At 46.9% G+C, this 8,878-nt stretch overlaps 1 protein-coding gene across 1 annotated transcript in view; it reads right to left on the reverse strand.

Annotated features, from left to right (window-relative positions):
- Positions 1-163: 163 nt before the first annotated feature.
- Positions 164-8,878, reverse strand: part of CRTAM (cytotoxic and regulatory T-cell molecule) — an 11,788-nt gene continuing 3,073 nt past the window's right edge. Inside the window, exons 3-11 of the mRNA XM_017738576.1 lie at positions 6,988-7,140; positions 6,656-6,787; positions 4,575-4,745; positions 3,868-4,158; positions 2,946-3,008; positions 2,439-2,543; positions 1,940-2,086; positions 1,666-1,749; positions 164-1,510 (exon numbers count right to left, since the gene is read on the reverse strand). Coding sequence (XP_017594065.1) covers positions 1,359-1,510; positions 1,666-1,749; positions 1,940-2,086; positions 2,439-2,543; positions 2,946-3,008; positions 3,868-4,158; positions 4,575-4,745; positions 6,656-6,787; positions 6,988-7,140 — 1,298 coding nt within the window. The 3' untranslated portion in view covers positions 164-1,358. The remainder of the gene's footprint in view (positions 1,511-1,665; positions 1,750-1,939; positions 2,087-2,438; positions 2,544-2,945; positions 3,009-3,867; positions 4,159-4,574; positions 4,746-6,655; positions 6,788-6,987; positions 7,141-8,878) is intronic.

Here is an 8,878-nt window from a genome sequence, read left to right on the forward strand (position 1 = left end):
ACTGTGGTAGCGCCCGGGGGCAGCCACTTTCCCCTGAGTAATGGAATTGTTTCCATTGAGATATGGAATTATTTCCATTGAAAAACGGAAAACGCAGGGGATTTTATCTCATTCGATGTTCAAACCCCATTTTTCACCAGTTTTTCGTACTTCCAGTGAGAAATAATAGGCTCGAATGTGATTTATTTAATGAGATTCGTGAGATTTACAGTGTCCAGTTCTGGGCTTCTCGGTGCAGGGAGGTGCTGGAGGGGATCCAGTGGAAGCCAAAGGGATGATGAGGGGTCTGGAGCATCTGTCTTATGAGGAGAGACTGTCTGGGGAAGACAAGACTGAAAGAGGGTCTCATCAACCCATACAAATATATCCAAGGGGTGCCAGAGAATGGTCCCAGACTCTTTAGTGGTGCCAGTGACAGGATGAGGAGCAACGGCCATAAAATAAAACACAAGTTACACCTCAACACGAGGAAGAACTTTTTTCCATGAGGGTGGCAGAGCCCTGGAGCAGCTGCCCAGGGAGGCTTTGGATTCTCCCTGTCTGGAGCCATCTGGACACATCTGGACGTGTCCCTGTGTCACCTGCTCCAGGTGAGCCTGCCTGGGCACGGGGGTTGGACTGGGTGATCTCCAGAGCTCCCTTCCCACCCCAGCTGTTCTGTGAGTCTGCAAATGATAAAAATCATTGTGCTCCACATTTCCTTTATTTTAGGGATCTGCTTTTACCCTTCTGGAACAGGAAAGGTTCCCTGGGATGGTGTGGCAGAGCTCTGTGGCTGTCAGGTCCTGGGGAACTCGCAGCTCTGCTGCTGACCTCATTCCAGGATTTGGGCAGTCCCATGTGGAACATCCTCTGCACATCTGAAGACTTCACAGAATCATAAAATCATTCACTAATTTGGGTTGGACTTCTGGTTTTTATAACCCTTTGGACATCAGGCAGCTTCCCAGCTGGGTTAAATCCAGCTGGAAGTCCAGGTTTGGGGTCACAGGAAGAAAATAAAAGCCACAGTTGGTTGTAGGATTCCCTGCTCAGTCCCATGATCACAGAGGAGGTGACCAAAGCAACACATAAATATCTTCATTTGGGCCTGGATGTCTTCACAGGACCCTGATTGCCGTGGGGTTGGTGAGCTGTTTCTGGCAGTGGTTGTAAAATCCCCTGAGGGTTACAGGTGAACCAGTCCAGGTTTCCAGGAGCACCAGTCCCATCTCCCTGTCCTGCTGGGTAACCAAACCAGCCCCAGGTGGCTTTGGGCTGGAGGGCAGCTCTTTGTCCTTCTGCTCCTTGAAATCAAGATCCCTGAAAACTTGAACACAAATATCAGGAAACTGCAGTTTCCTGCACGTTTTCCATTGTTAGATATCTGTCTCTCTTCCACACCTGAACATTTTCTCACTTATTGCCATGTTTTTGTCGCCTGGATTCTTCTCTGTGGTTTCCAGATTCTTCTCTGGGGTTTCCACATATCCTTCTGTTACATATTGCGTGTTGGATTTGGGATTGACAGCTAAAACAAAGCAATTATTTATTATTTATTATTTATTATTTATTATTTATTGTTATAATTTATTATTTATTATTTATGGTTGCCACCTGCTCTGGCCATGGTCAGCAGCACTTAATTAAAACAAGGATTAATTTATGTTGATTAAAGCTTTTTACCTTGCCCGTTCTTCTCATGGCCCGGACTGTCTTCGTTAGATCTGGATTTATAACTCTCAAGTGTCTGCTCTGAAACATCATTTTCTGTAGAAAAACCAAATTTAATTATGAGAACGAGATTTTTTTCCCCTCATGATTCTTTCTCACCCTCTGCTTTGAGCATAAAAATCCTGAGAGAATGGTTATAAAGTGGGGGTTCTACCAGCCTGACCACCTCAGAGATGGGCTTGGGACAACAATTCCAAGGTCAGGCTTGGACAGGGCCATCCCTCACCTCTCTTCCACACTCCGTGGGCTTTCTTCAGCTTCACCATGAAAAGCAGGACAATGATGAGCAGCACGAAAATCAGGGCAGCCACCAGGACTGGCAGCAGGAGATTCTTCTCCTTCTTTAGGATGCCTTTGGATTTGGGATTTTGCTCTGTAACAGAGGTTTGTGTTGTTAAATATCCTGGTGATTAAGACAAGAATGATATCACCTGGATGAACATGGTGAGACAGCAGAATTCACCTTTTTGGACTTCATTTTAGGATGTGAGGTCAAGTTTTTTATGGCATGAACAAGAAAAACTGATTGAACTCAGCAGCCTTGTGCTCTGGCACAGGAAACAGTAAAATTTAGCTTTTATTTTTTAGATGATACAAATGGTTGTGTCTCTGTGGTCTCCCCCAGGATCAGAGGATTAACCTGTCACAAGATTTGGAGGGGGTTTGTGGCCAGAGAGACCCAGGAAGCTCATGGCAGGTTTGGAAGCTCATGAAAGTGTTTGTACCGAGGGTGAGGGTGGAAATCGCAGTCACGTTTTCACATGGTGCTGGCACCTCTGTCCTGGGAGGTTCCTCTTCTTTGGCATTTCCACTGGCTGCTGTTTCAGTCCCTGGAGGAAGGGAATGGAGAACAATATTTCTCTGGAGGGATGTTCAAGAAGTGCTCATTTCCCCAGCAGCTTCAGGCCGCCAGGTGCTGCCCCTGACTCCAGGTCTGTGCTCACTTCCCTGACTCTGTGTTTAACTCTATTCTGAAGCTCACCCAAGCTTTATGAAGAGCAGATCCTCAGTCTTGAACACATTGTTAGAGAAACAATTAAAACCAAGCTGAGCTTGGTCATTTGGGGCTTTCCCTGGGCATCGGTTTGCTCCTCTTGCCTGAAAAACCAGCCACGAGCAGAAATCCTTCTGCTTAAAGCAAATATTTTGGTATTCATGTCCTTGACTACTCCTTTACTAACAAGCCCTGTCCCTTGCCACCACCCCCTGTGTCTGATGAGGTAAATTCTTACCACTGAAACCCCCAGAACTCGATGAACCTCCCAATTCTTCTGCTGTTGTCGTTTCTTCAGGGCCTGTGCAGACAAACAGGTGAGCTCAGATTTCTTATGGACACAGACAATACATCCTTCTGTGTAATTATATACATAACATATATAGAGTATAATTAGCTTGTGATTTGCAAAGCTGAGATGCTGGGCTGTGCTGTGTGTACCAAACCTTTGCATTAATAAGAGATTTTCCTTTCCTTTTCGCACGTGGTAAAAGCCACAGAATTCCAGGCTGGTTTGGGTTGGAAGGGACCTTAAAACCCCTCTGGTTCCATCCTCTCTGGAAAGATTCAGGCTCCCTTTCCATGCATGTTCATCAACACACGTGTCAGGATTTATCAGCCGAGGGTTTATCAGGATGGATTCATTCTGTGCTGTTTGTAACCACTGAAATATCACTTTCAAACCAATATAAACAAAGAGTTTGTGCATTTCTAAAGCAGCAGTTGATTTGTCACTGCAGGGCCTGTCGTGCTAAGCAGGTGCAAAACTCTTGGTGGGGTTTTGGCCAATTTATTTGGACTGTGGAGCTTTTAATTGTGCTGGAAAGAAACTCCCGAGTTCAGGAAGTACAGCCTGGTGCAAGCAGGGATGAAGAATTGTTGCACAGTGCCATCTAGTGCAGCCTACCCAGAGCATCCCAGCCTGGCTCCCACCCTGCTGCTGATCCTGATCCTCATCCTGATCCTCATCCTGTCCTTCTTCCTCCAAGGAGGGAGATTTTGGCTTCTTGCACGGCTGGGAAGCTGAAGGAACAAGCGGGAAGTGCTGTGCCCTGTGTCCCACACTTTTCTGGGGCGAGGGATGTAACTCCGTGCCTGGCAGCTTGTCTGTGTTTGTCATTTTGGGTTTGATAAATTCGGGTAGCTGAGACCAAACTCACCATTCGATGTGACATCTGTGAGGGTTTGCTGGGCTGGTGGTGCTGAGCTGGGAACTGCTGGATCCTCTGGGGCTGCAGAAGGGCTGGGAACTGCTGGAACTTTTGGGGATGCAGAAGGGCTGGGAACTGCTGGAACTTCTGGGGATCCAGAAGGGCTGGGAACTGCTGGAACTTTTGGGGATCCAGAAGGGCTGGGAACTGCTGGATCCTCTGGGGAACTGGAAGCTCCTGGGTTCTCTGAAGGGCTGGGAACTTCTGCGTCCTGTGAAAGTCTGGTTGGTTGTTTGGATCCTAAAGAACCCCCCCAAACATGACAAAAAATCAGAAGAGGCTTTGCCACTGAGCAGATCCTTGAAAAATGACCCCGCCCTGCTCCGTGCTCTGGGTTATTTGGGTTCTCTGTCTGATCAGGGGTCACATTTACAGTCCCATCTTCCCACCCTCAGCTTTCCTGTCCTTGGAATGTATTCGATGCTCTGAAATGAGCAGTACAATGAAACACTTTGCTCTGGGGAGCTTGGGGCAGGTGCTGCTGCTCAGATCTGCCACCGAGGAACAGCTCCAAACTCATTTTGCCCCAGGTTCCTCATTTAAAAGCAGATCCCACACAGGGGGCAGCAGACTCTGGGCTTCTGTGTGTATCTGCCTAATTTTTACCACCTCAGGGCAGTAAAATGGGACAGGCAGATCTGGAGGAGCTGCAGTACCCGTGCTGGGCAGGTCCTGGAAGTGGAGAGATGCTATCAGCCTCTCTCCCCTCAGTGCAGGGTGCTGGATGATGCAGCTGGCTGTCACTTTGGGGCTGTAGCTGAGGACTCTCAGGGTGCTGCTTGTGCTCCATTTCTTCCCATCAGCTCCCAGCTGGTGCCTGGTGTCACCTGCACACCCGTTGGGAGAAACAATGTGAGGACTTTCTAGTCCAGAGCAAGAAATAAAAGCATTTATGTAACCCTGAAATCCTGTTCCCCATCCTTGCTGCAGTGCAGGTTTGACTCTTCCCCTTTTCCAGCTGGGGGAAGTTGAACACGAGGATTCCCTGCCTTGCTACAAGGAGTTAGGGAGAGTCTGGTGTGATTCCCAGTCCTCCAGGTAATACTGATGATATGGGAAAATAAAATTGTATTTCATGTGACCAGAGATGTGTTTGAACAGCTCTGGTGGAGAGGGAGGTGTTTTGGATTTACCTGAAGTGCACAAATATTTCTGTTTATAATGCAGAGGTTCTGATGCTTCCCCTTGCTCTGTTACCCTTTAAATGAAAGAAACCCCTGATTTCCAAATGAACCTTTACAGATCAGCATTTCTCAGCCCTCTTTTCCACCCCCAGCAGGGCCCTGAAACAGCTCCAAAAGGATTTCAGAGTGGTTTTGCTGGGAAGGAAATCATCTTTGTCAGCACCAGCTCAGTAATTACAGCTGGTTTGCCCCTGCTGAGCCCTGGTGGAACTGAGGTGTTGCCAGTAATTAAGATTTATTAGCTGTTTTCTGATTAGTGTAAATATTTGCAGCAAGTGATTAAAGCTGGGAATGGAAGGGAGAGGAAGGAGAGTTACTCCAGGCCTTCCAAAAATGGAGAAAAACACATGCAGAAAGTTTGAGAAATAGTGGATTAGGACAATTATTTTTTATCTTTCAAACAATTAAATCTGTGTTGGCCACCTCTTCATGCAAACATTGCTGCTCTGAAAGCCAGCCCCAGATAAACCAACCCAGCAGACACAGCTCAGGCCCTGTGGGGCTTTCCTGCGGGGTGTGAGGCGACAGCTCAGGTATTTTCTCAGCTCCAAAGGCAAGGAGGAGATAAAGGTAAGGAGAGGTTTTTGTTAAAATGTTGGAGAAATGCGTTGCTGGCCTGAAGGAGGTGTTCAGTGTCTGAACTGTGCGTTGTGATGTTGCAAATAATTCACTTTATCAGGGTGCTTTCAGGCTTGGGGAACGCCCTGGATTTAGAAAAACGCCGTGAGAAACAGATATAAAAAATCAGGGGGGACACACTGAGGTTTTTACAACTTCCCAGCTGGTATTCCCCAGGCCCTCACCCTCACACACAGCCCAGCCCTTCCCAAGCACAGGCAGGAGCTCAGGACCTGCTTTTCCAACACCTGTGCACTACTCTAGAGCACCTTTTCTGCACTAATACCCGTGTGTCTGCCAACCTGATTTCTTTTTATTACTAACTCTAATTTCTATCTATATTCAGGCCAGAAAACACAACTCTCTGTTGTTTTCTAGAGCTCTTATTTAAAAATAAACCATCTTGGGGCAGGGGAGGTTACAGGTTCAGCTTTAAATATGTTGCTTGGTGATGCAAAACACAAGTAAGAGCTTGTTGATGTGTGAAAGAGAAGACATTTGCATCTGGGAGTGTTTTTCTCACATTTTGATACAGGCGTGCACTGGAGCTGATAAGGCAGTGATTTTTAGAATAATGCTATTTATAGCACTATTAGAATGGCAGTTTTTGGTGTATCAGGTTAAAGGAGAAGAAAGGCAGCTGGGGCTTTGAAAATTGTGGTTACAGGATTTGGGGTTTATTTTATCTCACTGAAATTTCGTGCTGAGGTTCCAGGATTTTGGGTTCATTTCATCCCAGTGGAATTCAGCGCTGAGGTTCCAGGGGTTTAGGGTTCATTTTATCCCACTGGAATTAATGCTGTTCCCCAGACCTGCACCAAGTTGTAGGGACGAGGGGCAGACCCAGCTGAGGTTTCACCCCCCTGTATTTTTAAACGCCCCAAAACTGATAAAAACAAATTTTAGTGCTCAATCCCTGGGCCTTGAACTCTTACCTGGGAGCTCTATCCCATTGTCCAACAGCCAGGAAATCTGGGGCTGGGGTTTGCATCCCCAGGTGTAGCAAGACAGTTTGACACCTCCTCCTGCATCCTGGGACACTTCCAGTACTGGATGGGAAGGAGCAGCTGCAGCAGGAAGGTTTAGGATCAGTTTAGGGCATTTTCTGCTCATTTTTATGAGCGTTATTGGAGGGGACTGAGCTAAGAGGAGGATGATGTGTTAAGCACCATAAATTTGCATGGGAAAATGCAGGTGTGGATTTGAGGAGCTGGCTCTGTCTGTCCTGCTCCTCTGGAAAACAAATGCAGCAGGTGGGGGAACTTACCCAAAATCTCAACATTCTGGCTCTTCCTTTTGAAGTGCCTGCTGTAGTAGAAGCATCTGTAAACGCCTTCATCCTGCACTGTCACGTTGGACAGCTGGATGGATAATTCATCCCTGGAATAACGGAGCAGTTTGTACCGCTGGTCTCTTAAAACTGCGAGGAAAAGAAAAGCCAGCATGCCATGGGTGTGGGTACAGGAGAGGGAATCAAAGCATGAGGAGAGGTTTTATTTTAGGGCATTTAAAAATTTTTAGTTTTTACTGAAAACATCTCCTAGGATATCTCTGCTCTCCTTTCTCCCTCTTGAATTTCTAGTCTTTATTTCTTTCCTCCTGCTGGATGATTTACAGGAGCCCTCAGGGTCAGCCCAACAAGTCCATGAACTTTTCCCACAACTGCAGCACAGAAAATGCAACTTTCTGCCCTTAAATTGAACTGAAACTGGGGGTTTGTACAACCATGAGGGAGAAAGAGACCTCAAAAACCCAGACCTCAAAAACTCTTTTTATTTTCATTTTTTTTTTGGCTGGGGTTTTGTGAAATACAGAGCTGGAAGGAAATCACAGCAATTTATGGATTAAATAGGAAAGGATTTTGAGACCACCATGATGTAAGGCTCATAACTGCCTTGTCATATTTGTAGGCAAGACTGGAGGGAACTGATTCCCAAAGTGGTTCATTGGAGAAGCAACGTGACAGAGGCTCCCGGTGGTGACTCAGATGAAGAATGAAAACCTCCATGTGCAGGGTCAGGTTTGGTTTCTCCCTAAACACAGTTGTTTTTCTTTTGTATTGCAAAAGAGTATCCAGAGAGCCTGAACTTCTCCAGGATCCAAATGATTTGGGAACTCCAGTCCTTGTGGGTGTTGCTCCTATTGGATCCCCAGTTCCTTCCCTACCCCTAATAAATTGCCTCCCTCTATGGTGTAAAATACTGGGAACATAAATATGTGTGAAAAAAGAGACATAACTGATGGAGAGGTGATTTCCTCCAAGGTCTTGGTAGTAAATAATTAGATTATTTGGCTGCTACAGGGGAGAGGAACTCCTCCCACAGCCTGCTGTGGATTTTGGGAGCTTGGATGTCCCAGCAGCACAGGGTGGGTTGCAGTAGCCCCATTTCCCACATGGGTTAGCCCCATTCCCCACAGGGGCTCAGCACTGCGTCGTTTTGGATCCCATCTGAACCGAATTCCCGTGCATTGCACCGGGAGTGCTGAATTTGGGATCCTGGATTGCCCAGGCCCCGTTACACACAGGGCTGAGCTATTTCACATTGCTAATGAGCACTCAGCCCATTTATTCTTGTAACTAAGTAGGAAAAGAGCTCCTCATGACATTTTCTGTTTAGAAATATTGGCAATATTTATGGGAAACACCATAAATTGGGCTGGTTTGGTGTGGGTGGCAAGAGCTCCTGGCTGTGATTCCTGCAGCAGCCTCAGAGGACCCTCAGCTCCTGAGCAGTTTCCATGGGAGCTGGGTACCCCATTTGGTACTTTATTATTATTATCATTAAAATCTAAAGGATTTCACAAGGAATATTGATTAGATGCAAAGGGGGAAGGCCAAGGCACTCCTCATCCTGCAGAGCTGTCGAATTTGGACCAAGAGGAGGAGACAGGACAGAGACGTGAGGTGGAGGGAAGAGGAGGGGAATGCAGAAATTGCAACTTTGGCTGTGCCAGCACATCTTAAAATCACTGCTTTTTCCCCAAAATCTCCTCCTGATGCACTGCATCGAATTCCCTGAGTGGAAGAGTGCCCAGGGCTGTGAGGAACATCCACTCTCGTCTCCCTTAAAGCCACAAGTGCCTTCTGTGCTGATCTCTGGGTGCTGCTGCGAACTCCAGCTCTTTCCTGGGAGCTCTGCTGCCAGACCCCTCCTGGC

This window comes from Corvus brachyrhynchos, unplaced genomic scaffold, assembly GCF_000691975.1.
Source record: "Corvus brachyrhynchos isolate BGI_N302 unplaced genomic scaffold, ASM69197v1 scaffold46, whole genome shotgun sequence".
NCBI classification, from domain to species: domain Eukaryota; kingdom Metazoa; phylum Chordata; class Aves; order Passeriformes; family Corvidae; genus Corvus; species Corvus brachyrhynchos.